At 44.9% G+C, this 16,532-nt stretch overlaps 1 protein-coding gene across 3 annotated transcripts; it reads right to left on the reverse strand.

Moving 5' to 3' along the window:
- Positions 1-225: 225 nt before the first annotated feature.
- SLITRK4 (SLIT and NTRK like family member 4) lies at positions 226-12,892 on the reverse strand. Of its 3 annotated transcripts, none has more exons than XM_045050975.1 (2): positions 12,533-12,892; positions 226-8,113 (listed from the first exon to the last, which is right to left on the reverse strand). In XM_045050975.1, the coding sequence occupies exon 2, from the start codon at positions 8,061-8,063 to the stop codon at positions 5,547-5,549; it is 2,517 nt and encodes an 838-aa protein (XP_044906910.1). In that variant the 5' UTR covers positions 8,064-8,113; positions 12,533-12,892; the 3' UTR covers positions 226-5,546. The 3 variants fall into 3 exon arrangements, with proteins under 3 accessions (XP_044906910.1, XP_023104765.2, XP_044906908.1); XM_023248997.2 differs by lacking the exon at positions 12,533-12,892 and adding an exon at positions 11,710-11,870; XM_045050973.1 differs by lacking the exon at positions 12,533-12,892 and adding an exon at positions 11,133-11,561.
- Between the last annotated feature and the right edge of the window lie 3,640 nt (positions 12,893-16,532).

A 16,532-nucleotide genomic window follows, 5' to 3' on the forward strand; every position in this document is an offset into this window, starting at 1 on the left:
CTGTGTGTGATTCCTGTGTGTGTTGTGGGGGGGGGGGGGGGGTGGTGAGGGAGGGACTTAGACCCGGCCTATCGTTTTGTTTTGCTTTGTTTTTCTTGTCGACCTGGCCTATTGTATAAACTAACAAAACAACGGCATCGGCTAAAAACCAAATCATTTGCATTTCTTCTTGATGTTGAGCTTTGCCAATTTCGCACTAATAAACACACTAAATGGCTACAAATATGACCTATTAAGAAAAGACTTTTATTAGTGAAAACAGCATTAAAATAACTGAATAGCAACTCCAGAATTTTACCACAACGGTTCGGTTTACATGAAACAATAATGGAAATATACATTGCAATTCTTAGTCGGGAGAATTGAGCTTACTAGGATTTTCAAAGGCTTCCACGAGCAGTAGCCACTGCACAACATACGATCCAGTATTTGCCAACCAAGAGAAATGCGTTGTTCAGAAACTTTGGACGACGACTATTTCCTTTCTATAGCTAATGTGAAATTCTTCCCTGGATCTCGGCGCTACAGTCAATGGATCTGATCATTATTACGATTTAATGAAAAACCTGAATCTTTTTATTCTCGATAGCCAGTATTTGGCCCTTTCATATAAATAAGGGAGACAGCACAGTTTGCCTTCCTCGATTCCCCTTCTAAAGTGCAATCTTAACAACCAGTGGAAACTAAGACAAAACAAAATTCAAAATTAGATTAAGGGCAGTTTTGTCCAAAAATGAGATTTTAAAACTCACTTAACCTCCCGTTTGCTTTTAATTTAACAAAGGACAGAGCCTCAGCATATCCAAAATCGAGGGTTAGCAATTATCGGGTGAATTTGATATGTGTTGCCAGTTATTCCCGGTAAGTGAAGCCACAAACAGGATATTTTAGTTCAGCCCATCTGACCATAGTGACTAATTGAATGAGCACTGGAAATGAAGCCAAACCTTCATCTGATACGGCTTGTCCACATAACTGAGTGGCTGGGACCCAAAGCCCTATGCTCAGTAACTCACAAAGAACTAAAAAGTCACACAATCACGGGATGTATACCCTGTGACACGGAAAACATTTCGCCCGAAAGCACTTGTATGCGCTATCCATGCTGTTGACTTCTTCAGCATAGCTAGGTATAGGCTTAAGGCCACAATACTCTTAGTTTATATTCTCTGTTTCCCTCTCTCTTTGCGCCTCTTCCCCTAAGGAAACGTGCCTCCAGTTCACTTTATTGGTCTGTTTATAATCTTTGCTGGACATGATTGGCCTCAAATTAACCATAATGCACTCAGTTCATTTTTTCTCGACCATAAAACTCTGGTAAAGTGATGGATTGGTGATTTTGATCATCTTTGAAAGAACCAAATAAAAATCACAATCCACCCCATAAATGGGCAACTAACTTGTAACCTGCCAGGCTGGCCGTGGATTATAGAGGTTCTAAAGTTTTTCTAAACATATTTTAATAGTTAAGACTGAATATTAATATCTGCTTATCTGCAGTTACGTCAGATTCCAACTGATTCATGGGAATGGGCTGTCAGGGGAAAGGAAGACAGATTGCAAAGATTTTGGGGGGGGGGGAAAGCATCTCTTAACATAGATTTGTCAATTAAGTTTAATACAAACAGTTTTCTAAAGCTCTGTATCTTACCCTCAAATCTAGGTGAAAAGACCAGTTTGGTTACTACTTTATTTCCTCTGAAAGATGATGGAAAGATAAATATATTTCACAAACTGTGGCTTCAGAAATACCATTCTAGCAAACAATTTTATTAATACTTCCATAAAAATGGCATTTAATAAATTCTGTCTAATACCTTGACGCTATTAAAAGCAAGCAAAAGTCATTAAAACAGTTTCTTTCTGTGATTTACATTAGCTTTTATAGAACTGCTTGATTTTCATCTTATAAACTAACCTAAAATACTAATAACCAAATCAGGGTAAAAACAATACAATGTGTTTTCTTTACTTTATTTCAAAATAGTGATTATAAATACATTCTTGATATATTTTCTCCCCAGCTCTTTGGATGCGACAACAATAACAAAAAAAAAAAAACAAAAACAAAAACTCACTGTGCTCATTTCATACAATGTCAAAGTACAAATCATGCAAAAGATATCATAGATTAATATTACTGCCATACATTTCTAGATGTGTTCTGTTATTTCTGCAGTACCCACTGACGTTACTCATGAGGCCATGCCCTGTGTAATTTATGCATCCTTATGGCTTAAAGAAATGAAACATTTTTAAAAAGCAACAAAAGAAAGCCGGTCTTAAATGATCTTCTAATTAATATATTTATTCAGAATGGAAAACTAAATATAGAATATAAATCGCCTTATAGACTTGAATCACTGTATTTTAATAGCTGCTTTCTCATAAAATTACACAAAGATTTACTTTTCAAGAATTGAATCATCTTTATTGATTTCATAAAAAAATAATTTAAAACTTGATTTATATTACACAGACATAATATATTATCTCAACCCCTCCACTAATTTCACAGGATCTAATCTTCTCTGCAACCGTTCTAACAGAGTCCGAGCACAGGATACGATGCCAAGAAGCCCATGATGTGTCAGACCACATTAGAAGTGAGCACTTCTTGGATTTTCTAGATCAGAATCGAATTCTACTAAAGATGCTGTACTGACGTATATATCGCTCCTCAAGGGGTTAAACTAACATCAAGGTTATAGTTGAAGCCAACAAAATGTAGATACGGTATTTTAACTGCTCTTGTACTCAACTCAAAACTTATGCCTAACTACATTATCATAAAATGTACAAGTAGAACTAATGAGAGGCAGGTGCAAAATAGTATACACTGTATAATGTAGGCACAATGACTTCAGTTAAGGAAAATAGATCAGCCTTAACCAAGGATTTGTTACTGTCATTCACTTACAATTAAAACCTCCAAATAATCACACACATTTAAATTACTCTTGAAAGAAAGTGGAACATTTATACCTCTCAGCGGAAGAGTTTGAGATAGCCAATATGCTACAGCAAGCTTTAAGATGGCGGCAGGTCCTCTCGCCATTGACAATTGCAGAAACCTTGAAACATCTTCAAAGCCTCGCCACACCGAATAAAAGGCATCGTCCCAATGACCTATTATCCCCAGATCATGGATTGAGCTTCCGGTTCCTCCTGTAAGTGTCTACTTAAGATTCCTCAATCCATACTTTATTGACAGGATAAACTAAAACACTTTCTTTGAAGCTTTTGCATCTTTATCCTGTCAGTATGCATTAGGAGCCCTTTAATCCATGGATGCCTGCAAGCATGGTAATGGCATATTAAAAGTCCTTACGAAACTAGATGAAAACACGCTGTTGGGCACACATCTTCGTGTCTTTTCTTTCAAGATCAGAAAGCAAGTATTTGTTTGTATTTTTTTAATATTCATATAAAGTTTTCACAGACATCGTCATGAAAATTAAAATTACACATTAAAGTTTTAAGAGCACCAGCACATACATATGGAGACGATTTTTTTGCTATTTAAAAAAAAAATCTCCAAATTATCTATATGTACGCACATACACTCAAATACACACACGCGCGCGCGCGCACACACACACACCGTCTAAGAATGCCAAGTTGTTTGTTTTATCTCGGAACAAACATATAAAGCCCTGAAATTAGTACTTAATAAAGGGACTACTGTTACAACTTTAACCACAGTATCATTTTGGAAGCTGCACCAAAACATCTGCCACTTGAAGTTCACGAAGAAGAATGTCTATGTTTACCTTCTTGGTCATCTTACTGATTAACACAGTAATTATACATATGCAGGCAGGCCAAGAAGGTAATGCATTTCGGGATGTCACTTTGCTAATTGGGAGCTCCTACAAATGTTCAGATGTCTCCCATTACCAAGTCCTCCTCCGTTCCTTTGACCAATTTTGACTTCGAAGTTAACAAGCAAGTCAACACAAGTTTGCACAAGCAAACACAGTGGCATATCGTTTGTAGTTGCAGACTGTGAACCCATCGGAGACCAAGGAAAGCATTTTCCAGTGTGGCTCTGATAGCCGACACTACCGTGATGTTCACGGCTCTACTGGATTATCTGATCGTAGTCGAACGATGACAGGACAGGATACTGATGCGGACAGGATATCGCGATTAACCTTACTCATTAATTCTGTCAATATTTGTAGTGAAAACTATTTGATGTAAGCTCGTAGAATCCTGAAAAGCAAGACAACTGATGGCAACTAACAACTGCCCCAGACACGATACTATAAAACTAAGGAACCTATTTTAAAATGCACAGTTGGTAACAAATCTGCAGATAATATGCTGAATTCTCAAGAATAGCACAGAACTGGTTTTTAGTTTTATTTTTTTGTCTTTTTGTGTTTTTGTGTTTTTTGTTTCGTTTCTAAATGATACCTGATCACAATGTCCAGAATATTTCTGTACACATAAGCTTCGGTTTCAGTTTGGTATATTTTTTTTTCTGTCTAGATTTATACTTACTGATAAATTCCCTGTGATCAGGAAAACAAGTCAGGCATATTAAATACATATTAAGGAGTACATATTTTCCTATTTAGTATACAAAGTACTTCATAAATATGAATTATGTTACAAAAATAGCTTTGGGTGCGCTCACACGGTAAGCACTTTAAGGATTGTGGGTATTTCACAGAACCGAGAACAAACTCTAATGTTAGTTTAATTTGAGCCTTGTTTAATTCTGATAAACATCATGTATTTCTTCAGATCACCACAAACGCTACGGAACTCACGTTGATTTTTTTTTCTTTTAGGTTTTATGTATAGACAGGTAATGCTTAAAGTGTTCAAATTTATTTTATAGTTATGTAATGCATGGTATATTTTAAACAAATATTTGCACAATTTAACATTATAAATCCAGCGGTTTCAAGATGCAGGCCATAAAGTTTACCAATTTTACAAATACTATCGAATGTTCTCTCTTTGCATGCTTTTTTTTTGTTTGTTTTGTTTTGTTTTGTTTTGTTTTTGTCTTTTTTTGTTGTTTTTTTGTTGTTTTTTTGGTTTTTTTGTGTTTTTACTTTTCAGATCATCTTTACGCAGAATTGTTACAATGCCACGAATCGAAAGGATTATTCCAGTTCCACCAACTTAATCTACGTGCAAAATGAAAGACCCAGCTGAGGTACAAACACTGGTACCAGTTTTCTTGAGTCTGCTCTACAAAGCACAAAGAGACGAAGGTTTTGCATTGGGGTACAAAACAGATTTGCCTCTTGAGGTTAAATTCAGTGTTTTATGTATATAAAGCATCCCTTTGGCAATAGAGTTTGCAGTATCCCCACAGGACTCCACAGTATAGGTTTTATGTAGTAAAATCTATTAAGGAAATTCTCTTCTACCGGACACATCTTTTGCAGCTACAGTTAATGAGACACCCTTGGAAACACCTGCCTCTATGCCTATTGATAATATAGTATTTGGAAGTCAGGAGTCAACAAAAGGCACTTTCATCATTAAATAAATGTCCTCGGTATGAAGTAAGACTGCATGACCTAGATCTTGTTCAAAGCTGTCTGCTCCTCAAGGACCTGTAGGTAGTCGGGGGAACTCTGGAGTTTCGCCTTCAGTTCAAAATACTCGCTGGTCTTCCTTTGTTCCACGACAATTTTACTGTGGTTGCCGCCTATCAGCGACTTCTTGTTTTTTTTGTCTTGTTGTTTTTCCGGATAGCGGATCTCGAAGCCGCTGACACCTATGCTGTTGTACTCCTTTTTGCTTTCAAGAAAATTCTGGATAAACACGTTGGAATCCCGGCTCGGGAATAATTCATCCAGCTCGTCGATGGTGCTCAGTCTCTTCCTACTGTCTGCATGTAACAAATCTTTCTCCTTGTCGGCCACGTTCCTCATAGTGACTTTCTGTCCCGGCGGGTCCGAGAACATGAACCCGGTTTCGGACTCTTTCAAGCCACAGGTGTGGCTCTTGCTCATCTGTTCTATGGTTTGTGGAATGAAAGCTTCCGTGCTCAGTCCGTCTTTTTTGTTGGTCTTGTGATCGTGTTTCCTGAGCTGCAGCTGCATGGAGCCACACTCCGGGTTCCCCAGGCCTTCGTGCTTCACGGTGGGCTTCTTGTTTCGTCGCAGCACGAAAACAAGAAGGCAAAAAGCAACAAACACGGTTAAAATGAGGACCACCAAGATGCTCAAGATTAAAATAGACAGAGGCACTGGGCCACCGGGAGGACTTCGGATGGGACCCAGGGGGGTGGTGAACGTAATGGCAGGTGCGGGGCTCGTGAACGGCGCGGATGGCTTGTTTAAGAGTTTGGGACATAAGATTTCATTTTTGAGGGACTTCAGTTCAATGTTGGCAAACTGGACGGGTGTCTCACACTTCAGTTCCTTCACCACGATGCCCTCGTTCAGCTTCTCCAGCCACAGCTTTAATGCCACCAAGTCACAAGTGCAGTCCCAAGGGTTGCCCTCCAAGTCAATCTGCGTCAGGGACTGCAGCTGATCGAGGACCCCGCTGACGGGCAAGTACATGAACTTGTTGTTCCGCAGGTTCAGTCTAGCCAGGGGCGCTCCAGAAAAAATGTAAACAGGCAGGCTCTTTAAGAGATTGTTGTTTAAATACAGCAATTGCAGATTGGGCATGGAGTCGAAGGTGCCCGCTAAGATCTCCTTAATCAGATTGTATTCCAAATACAGATACTGCAGGTTACGAAGGCCCGAAAATATTTCGGGGTAGAGTCTCTCAATCTGATTGCCGTTGAGATACAGCCTGCGTAAATTAGTGAGATTGTGGAATACGTCGCCCTTGATCACCGTAATCTGATTGCTGCCTAAATGGAGCAAATCCAGTCCTTCAAACTCGGCGAAGTCTGAGACGTCCACGTCTCTGATGCCATTGCCGTTGACGTGCAACTTCTTGGCATTTAAAGGTTTCGGGACCAGTTCAGACATGGACTGTATATTTTTCTCTTGGCAGTTGACGCTCAGTCCCAAGTCCGAAGGATGGGTTTTGCAAAAGCAGGGTGCTGGGCAAGGCGTAAGAGGAGGCACCCTCGTTTGGTAAGACACGATCTGACTGAGGTTGCGGTTGGAGAGGGATTTGCCTGCCACGATTCCAGAGATCTTGGAAGGGTTCGTCGTTTTCGGCGGTTTGGTCACTAATCTGTGTAAGGACGTTTGGGTGGTGTGGCCATTGGGAGTGGTGAAGCCATTCTCCAGCTGAGACGGAGGCAGGATTCGCACATCAAAATCACTGCCCGTGCCCATGGGGCATAATTCTTGTTTGTTGGTTTCTTTTAAAAGCCTTCCGTATAAGTCACTGGGCGTTTCGCAGATAGCTTCTCCTATGTAAATGTTATATGGCATGTTCTCCAGCCAGGCTTTTAAAGGCAACAAATCACAGCTGCAGTTCCAAGGATTGTCTTCTAGTTGCAGTTCGACAACGCGGCCTATGTGTTCCAGAACCCCGATATAGGGGAGCTTCTGGATCCTGTTCCCTCGTATATCCAGGTGGGTCAAAGATGCGAATCGGAAAATATTATCAGGAAGGAATGAAATCAGATTGTCATTAAGAATGAGAACTTTCAGTTTGTGGAGTTTATTGAAGGCTCCTCGCTCAATATACTTGATTAAATTGTAGTCAGCCTGGAGATACTCCAAGTTCTCTATGCCAAGGAAAGTGTCAGCTCGGAGAATCTTTAATTCGTTGTTGTTCAAGTGCAACTGCTTTAATGCACTGAGCCCAAGAAAGGCTCCTCCCTCAATGTTCTGCAGTTTATTATTTCCCAGCTGCAGGGATACTGCGTGTGAAAAATTCAAGAATGTATTCGGATAGAGGATATTTAAAAAATTGTTTTGGAAGTTGAGGTGATAAAAATTAGACCAGGGCGGTTTCAGCTGATTTGGTCTGTAGACTGAAACCTTCTCACAGTTGACATAGAGCACGTTCTCGACCGACACGCAGGAGCACACATTGCAAATTTCCACCGATATGTCAGAATCTGCATTGGTCGAAGAAATCAGGGCTGACAAAATCAGAAAGAGCCAAAGAAACATCTTCTGGCAATCAGCAAACAACTTTATGCTTCTGAATAAAGAGAAACAATCTAAAAAATAAAAAGAAAACATTTTTTCAATGATCATTACTTGAAAGATTATTTGTGTCTACATCATACCTTAGTGAACACATGGCTGTAATCATCAGCTTTGTATTTTTCTGCAAGTACTCTCACTCAGTTGAACAATAATCAGCAGAAATGCCACACGTTTTATTTCCATACGTGGGGTTTATACACATTTTACGTGTGCAGAACACACAACAAACAACAGGAAAAAAAGCCTCGATCGTACGTAAACCTTAACAATCGGAAAATCTTTTCTCTACGGGGACCGTCACATTCTGCCCCCCGAACACAGACCTGTGGCAACTCTACTGACCTATCCCAGACCATCCACTGTGCCTTTTGAAGTTTGCACCACAAAGGCATTTCCACCTGTACAAGTCTACTCTCTGGGCTTCAGTTAGATAAGAGGCCAAACAGAGGAGATATTAGACCCCTGGGTTCGGTGGAGGATGGCCAAGCCAGGATTGGGTTGCAGTAGAGGGGACAGTCACAAGATCAAGGTAGAAGGAGCCCTAGGAAGAGATCTGCCTGAGCTTCGGCCCACAGGTAAGCACACTGCCATGAATCAGTTCACTCTTGTACATGGCTGCCTTAAAAAACACGGATGACCCAGTGAGGTTCTAGAAAAATAACCCAGTAGGAAATGACCAAAATTTTAATTTCAAGTAAATACGCAGTATCTAGTCTTTTGTCAGTCATCTCCCAAACTGGGGACGGGGGGGGGGGGGCTTTTGTCCCTGGGTCCCTGAAAATAGGAGAGAAACCTGCCTGCTCCTGCACTGCCTAGCTGATGTCTAGACAGCTCTCCCACCCCAAGAACAGGCTCTCCTGCCTACCTGGCCCACTTCTACTCCTTTACACGCCATTTTGAACCCAGGTCCGACTGACACTTGGCTCAGATGCTTATCTCCTTCACTTTGACCACCGACTAGCACTGCTGAGGAAGAAGAGTTTACAGGCTACAATCCTTGAGTGGGTTTATCTGCAGCACCAGATACATTTAGTCCAATAAATGTTTCTCCTAAAATCATCACTTCCCAACATCCCCTCCCAGTCTCACCACTCCATGTCTCTGTCTATAAACAAATCACGAATCGCTTAGTGGAGTTTAATGCTTCGCAAATTAACCCGTTGTAGCCAATTCCTGAAATACTGCATGCATGTACACACATATGCAATGCTTCATGGAAAAGAGTGAAAGGAAAAACAAGCACCGTGTATTTTATTGATGCAATTTTAGCCATGTGTGTCTTTTCCATCTTGCATGGGAAGCTGGCTGTAATTTCAATATGGTTACCACCAAATATGAATAAAATAAATAAATTACCCAGGAACCCACCATGAGGGAATGATACAAAAAAGTGTCACACAGAAACTCCTTTGTTTATTTTGCCCACGAGGAATCAGCTAGTGGTAAAACCAAGCATGTCTCAAGGTAGGCAATCCATTAGCCACGACCCAGAAAGATGTGCATTTTAAATAGTTTGGTTCAGGATACAGCCAGCACCGCCGAGATGATCCTCGCTTGCCATATAGACACGCATTTCCCCTATTCACCCTGAGAGTTTGACTGGCAGTGCAAAAAGAAGTCATAAATTCTTAAGTATGACATCATCCAAGCCAACTTTCATTGTAAAATCAAAATTTCACATGATCGTTTTGCCTTCCTATAGATGTGGTTTTCAACAGCTATTCTGGTTCAGTTGAGTCATTTCTCGTTACTACACCCCCCAACCAAAAATCAACCGAACTAAAAACAAAACAAAACAATAAGAACCCCGAATAACCTGAATTCAGTACAAAAACAAGAACAGGGAGCATCAGCAGATCTGAAATTGCATAAGGAGCTGCCCTCCTCCTCGTAATTTCTACTTTAAGTAGCATGGGAGAAAAAAGGCGCAAGGACGACCTAGGAAGTTCCCCCAATGCATCTCCTGTGAAACAGAAAGCCGCAGGCAGCTGGACTGGCAAGCAAGGGAGAGGGGAGTCGATCGCCCAGGAAGAGGGACCGAAGGGGCAAGAGACCGTGGAGAGAGGAGGAAAGAGAGCTAGAAGGGAGCTAGAAAGAGGGGAAGGGGCGCTGAACGCAAGCGAAAGAAACCTCACGTTCACAGGGCACCACTAAAACATGCACATTTTAAAATCAGGGATAAAAAAAAAAAAAGGGAAATAAGAAAAAAAAAAAAACGAACCAGAAAGTATGAGTTGGGTACCAAAAGCCATGTCTCGGGCTGCCGAGAGCGGCGCGTCTGCCCAAAGCGGCCCGTGTCCCCATCTCCCTCTCGGTCTCCGGATCTCCGCGCCCCGCAAGCCGCTCGGCTCCCGCGGCCGGCAGGACCGCACAAAGCCAGCGAGCCTTACCACGGATCCGGCGTCCACCGGCGCTCGGCGGGCCTGCGGGGGACGGACGCCTGCCGAGGGTGGGCCGGGGTGGCTCCCCGGGCGCCGGCAGGAGAGACCTCCGGCCGCCCGCCTAGGCGGGGGTGAGGGGCTCCGCGGAGAGACGCGGTCACTGCCGCCCCCTGTGCGCTACCTCGGGCCGGCGGGGACGCGGCCGGAGGGGCTGCCGGCGGTGGCGCGTACCGCAATGTTTTGCCGCATCCCGGAGCCGACACGCAGCCCCCTCCCGGGTCCCGGGCCCAAGCAGCGGCCTCGCGGGTCGGGCAGCGGAGGCGGGGACCGCTCGGGATGTCGCGGGGGGCCTTCAGCCCCGCTGCGCACACATCTCTCCGCGCGCTCCCGTCCCACAAGGGGCAGCTATTGGAGTTTCCGTCGGCCTCTAGACCCGGGCGTGCGGCGGTTGAGGGGTAAGAGACCGCCAGCCCAAGCCACGAGGCCGCGGGCCACCGGGGCGTCACTGGCCCGCTTGTCACACAGGCAGAGTGACCCGGTGGCTCCGTGGCCGAGAGCGGCGGTCCGGGCAGCCCCCTGCCCCCCCACCCTCCCACATTCCCCCTCCCCCCCTCCCCCCCGCTGCCCAGGCACAAAATGCTGCTCTCACCACGCCAGAAATCAGCTCAACATTTGGGCATCTTGCAAAGTCGCGCTGCCAGCACTTGCCCGGCTTTGCAGGGCTTTTAGAGTTAGCTACCGGCTTCTCTCGTATTCCCAGTGTTGCAGGGTGCCAGCAGTCTCGGGCCAGCTCCCGGGCCACTGCCGGGAGCCCCAGACCCACGTCCGCCTAGAGTGCTTGCGAGGGGGGCGCAGAAAACAAAGCCAGCGCAGCGGCCCCGACAGCCCGAGCCGCCCTAGACCAGGACACTTTCCCCGCCGGGGAGGCAGCGATGTTAAGGACACCGGATTCTTTGGGTCCTCGGGGACCCGCGACCGCGCCGTGGGCAGGCAAGCAGGGTGGTGCTGGAGTAGCCACTGTGGTCGCTTTGGCCACTCCGCCGGCCCCAAACCAACACGACCCAAACTAAAAATAATAAGCTACCTGCCCCCCTCCGCGCGCACGCGCGCGCGCACACACACACACACACACACACGCGCGCGCGCGCGCGCGCGCTGCCGAGCCAAGCGGGAAGAGGCAGCGAGTGTCGGTGCAGCTCGCGCAGCCCCGCTGGTAATTCACCCACCTCCGGAGCCCCGCAGCTCTCGCAGGGCCCGCGGCGCCGCGATCCGCTCTGCAGTTTCCGCGATGGGCTCTACGTGATCCCGGATCCAGCTCCTCCGCGCCGGCTCGCCCGTCAAACCCAGCGAGCAGCCCTCGCAGGCAAGCAGGCGGGCAGCGGCGCGCGCGCGCGCACCCGGCCAGACACCGCGCGCGCACCCAGCCCCTCGCACACGGGCTGCACCTTTACATACACGCGCCGAATCCCCGCCCCCGCCCCCCCCCCCACCCCCCGCACACACGCAGCCTCCCTCCCGGCACTCAGGCACCTCGACCCCCGCACACTGCCGAGGCCCACTGTCCCCCATCCAGACACCTCCACTTGATTCCTCTGCTGCCCACACGCCGAGAAAAGCACTTTCCTCCCGCACCCGCCCCCTCTTTATGCCTAAAACACCCCCTGGGGAGGAGCGACCCCTTTCCTCACGCGTAGAGACCCCAGTCCCCAAACGCGAGCGCGCCAACCTCCATCCTCCCACCACATACACGCACACTCGAGTCCTTTCTCCTCCTTCAGCCCCCCAAGAACGAAGGCACACACAGACACACACACACACACACACACACACACACACACACACACAACCGGGGCATTCCTTTGAGAGAGCAACCGAGAACCCAGGCAAAGCCAAAGAAACGTCGGAGGGGGTGGGGGAGGCCGAGGGAGGTAGATAGGGGCGTCGAGTCTACGCGGGATTGAATAATTCCAGGACCGAGGGGGGTGAGTCAACAACAATGACATTCAAAGGCAACAATCGCACTTGGGCTTTGTATAACGGGTACGGTACCTTTGGCTAATTGTCACCTCGCAGAACGGAGGGCTCCGGGAATACTTCTTCGGTAGCGGGCAATCCTGGATGGAGCCTTCTTGGGACCAGTTTCCCGGGATCCAGTAGTAGCCTCACTCCCCCTACCTGTCTGCGCCTAAGGGGCTGGGGGCTTTAAGGCAAAAGTGTAAAGCTTTAGCCCAGAGTGAGACTTATTTAGTGGCTTTAGGAGGAGACGGGTTAATCCCCCGCATCTTAGAACTCTGCATGCCTTCGGTGTAGAACGGGTTAAGCAGGACGCTTAAAGAGCTGGGGGTGGGGAGAGGGGGATAGGGATAGAGGAAAGAGAGGTGTGGGACTGGGAGAGATGCCGCACTTGCGACCAAAAGAAGGGGAAAAAAAAAAAATCTGCTTTGGCTACTGAGCATGCCCAGTTCCCAGCTCGAGCCCTATAAGAGAGGCATTGTGTGCGTTCCACTTCTCCGGGCTTTGGTGGTGACCGGGAGGGGACTTTGGTCGGGGAGGGTGTTGGTGAATGAGAGGCTTTAGGGAAGGGGGACAAGGTTTGGCGCTCTGGGGCTGTGCGGGAAGACACCCACGGGATACCTTGGGGAGTCAGAAAAGGAGACAACGGAAGGGACTACGGAAAGTCACTTCAGTAGCCCCCTCACCGTCTTGTCTATACCACAGAGGCTTTAGCAATGGAATCTCAAATATCCAGAGGCTGCAAATCCAGCGCGGGGATTGTCTAGGCCCCTTTCTTGTACCCTTTTGCTAGCGCTTGCACAAGAGAGTGGGAATATCCCGAGGAAAAGCTAATGTTCAAACCAGTGTCGTGCAGACTGGGAGTTGAGTTAATAAGCTTGGCAAGAAAGCAGACGTACCTGTGGGGCGGGGGAGTTTGGCTATCCTCTGTGTGTTTCACATACCTGGCTTTTCCAAGGAGGAAAGGCTCAAACGGTCATTTTACACCCCTCCCCCCAACCTTGCTGTTTTTGTAAGCAAAACCAGGCTCTCTCTTTACTTTGTCTCGGTGGGGATAAACTGGCTGTAGGTAAATAGAGCTAAGTTATAAATGGCAGGGATTTCCCTAGCCAATTCTTTGCCACACTTCAGGTAATGCTGCAGGGCCCATTTCTTTGGGACCTAGGTCCTGCCTAATCCACTTATTCAAATTCCAGTGGCTCTAGCCACAATAGGGTATAGCCAGTACCCAGAAATGCTTGTACTTAAAAATGAAAAACTCTTTAAACTAAAGCTAGCAATAGCTTTGAAACCAGAGTTTGGCCGTCTGCCTGAACTCCTACAGTTAAACATTTACCATAATTGGTGGATGTTTAAAGGCCTCAAATCTAGGCAAAAAATCCGACGAGCAAAGGAGTTATTACATTATTTGTGGACACCGTCCTATTTTCGATATTATCTCTAGTATCTGTTCATATAGAAGTTCAGATTTTTTCATTCTTGTCATTTCATGAGGCTGCCTTCAGGTTATATTGATGCGACTGTTTGCTCGGTGCAGCATGTCATGTATATACAGATGCATGTACGGTATTTAAATGAATATTTAAGTAGATATGTGTATATAGGCATATTTCTTATGACCTTGGTAAATACTGCATCTTTCATAAAGAATCCTTTCTCTACCCCCACTCCTCATTGCCCTTACAACTTTCGTCTCCTTCTCTTTTAAAAACCTAGAGGCAGAAATTGAGTGGGCAGCAGTGGCAAAATTTGCTATATATTCCATGTGAAATCCATTATGAAAAAGCATCACTTAAGGAAACACTAAAGGATCTGTCCATAACAACACATGCACTTATTCAGCTCCTCTTAGTGGGGTGAAATTTGTTTCCTCCTTAGGTAAACAGCTGCAGTATGTTGAAAAATCCCTCTACTGTTGTACATTTCAACAAAACAGATCCTGCTAATTAAGAACTCACATTTGCATTATATTGTGTAATGCAATTTGAAAGTGGTAATGGATACCAAAACAAGTTGGCATTTATTCTAGATGCAGAGGATTCGGGAAGCTACAATATATTTTATCAGGATAGAGGAATTGTTTGTCCTTTACTATAAATGTTAACAAGATTCAATAGAATGAGCAAAAAATTTTTACCTGAAAATATAATGCACATTCCAAGTCCTGTGATAGCTGAAAAGGCCAGATTTGGACAGTAAATATCAGACGATTTAAATGCCTACCTTTGTTCAACTTTAGAAACTGTTCTGAGAGTTGACTATATTTGACTGCAATAACTGTGAAACGTTCTTTTTCGAATGGGTATGGAGGCAGAAATCTGAAAACAAGTACGGCTACAACGTGAATAAACTACAATCAATAATACTGCTAAAAACTTATCGGTGATTAAAATCCAAGTCATGAGAATGAATGCTTTGATACAGAATATTTTGCTGCTTAAAAATGACCGAGTGGATACTCCTAAAAATAACAGAAGTAACAGCTTCCATGCCTTCTGTTTCTTTAGCTTTCAAAGTAATTTAAAAACCCAACCCTTTAGTCCTGCCGTCTCTCTTGCAGCGCCTAGAATGGCACGTGATATCCATATAGAACAATAGTAAACTAAAGGAAGTTGCTAGCTTAAAAAAGGGAAGTAAATATATAAATAAATAAAAGCGTTAAGAAAACTCCAGCACTATTTATGGCAATGGAAAGAAACACAAAGTTGATGTTCTTCCTAAAATACACGAATGCAAATATTGTGAGACAGATTTGGCAATAGCCTCATGGTTTTTCTACAAATGGACAAGTGAAGCCATAGGACCACACCGATGTGCAGATAAACAACTGCACCAAGGCATGTCACCAACCTCCTGGACAGCCTTCATTCCCGAGGCACTTTTAGTCAGGCAAACCCTACCAATCGCAAATGAATAAAACTGGGAACGGAACTCGGCCCTCATCAGGGGTCTCTCACTCTCATATTCCTCATTTGCCCTGCCTTGCTGGTTTTGTTTTGTTTTTTTAACTTCCGTAAGTAATCTCTACGCCCAACGTGGGGCTCAGACTCACAACCCTGAGAGCTCCAGATCAAGAGTCGCGTGCTCCACCAACTGAGCCAGCCAGGTGCCCCTTGTCTTGTTGCTATTTAAAATCAGATTAGCCTTAATTTTGGTATCCAGGTACTGCACACAGATCTTTCAGCGTGTCTTAATTTTGAAAATGTATTTATACCCTGGTATTTAGAGAAATTACGAATATGGCATCTCTCTAAAGTGGAATGCAGGAAACTTCTGAGGATGTTAACATATCTTCTGGGAAGAGACATTTCTAAGATCAAATAAGTTTAGAAGACCTTTGCTTCCATAAAGCTAAACGGTATTTTTGTTACTGTTTATTTTTCAGAAAGAGAGCGTGTGCGGGGTAGGGGCAGAGAGAGAGGGGGACAGAGGACCTGAAAGGGGCTCTGCCCTGACAGCAGAGAGCCCTATGTGGGGCTCGAACTCAGGAGCTGAGCTGTGAGGTCAGGACCTGAGCCCAAGTGGCTGCTCAACCGGCTGAGCCACCCAGGTGTTCCAAAGCTAAACAGGTTTTTAAACTTTGGGATTTTCCCGCAAATTCAGTTATGTTAAAAATGAATTCTGACTTACAAGGGGGAAAGGGATATAGCACGTAGTCTTTCCCAAACTTATTTGACAATGGACACTTTTTTTTTTTTTTTTGGTATCATATACACTTTGAGAAACCTTGTACTAATTGCTCACTTTTGCAAATTTTGTGGAAATCGGTAGCTTTCAGATCATAATCTAATCCATACCATAGTAGCTTCCATCTACTGAGTGCCCCTTCTTAGCCATATTGCCTCCAAACGTTATTTCATTTAGTTCTCTGAACAATACCACAAGGGAGAGATTCTTCTTTAAAAGTCAAGGTTCAGGGAAATTAGTGATTTGCCCAAGGTCACAAGGTAGTAAAGCGACAGTCAAGATTTGACCTCAGGTCCTTGAGGTTTTCCAGGTACTCCATAGGTCCTTGTCCACAAAGGAATCAAGGCAC

Source organism: Felis catus, chromosome X, assembly GCF_018350175.1.
Source record: "Felis catus isolate Fca126 chromosome X, F.catus_Fca126_mat1.0, whole genome shotgun sequence".
NCBI classification, from domain to species: domain Eukaryota; kingdom Metazoa; phylum Chordata; class Mammalia; order Carnivora; family Felidae; genus Felis; species Felis catus.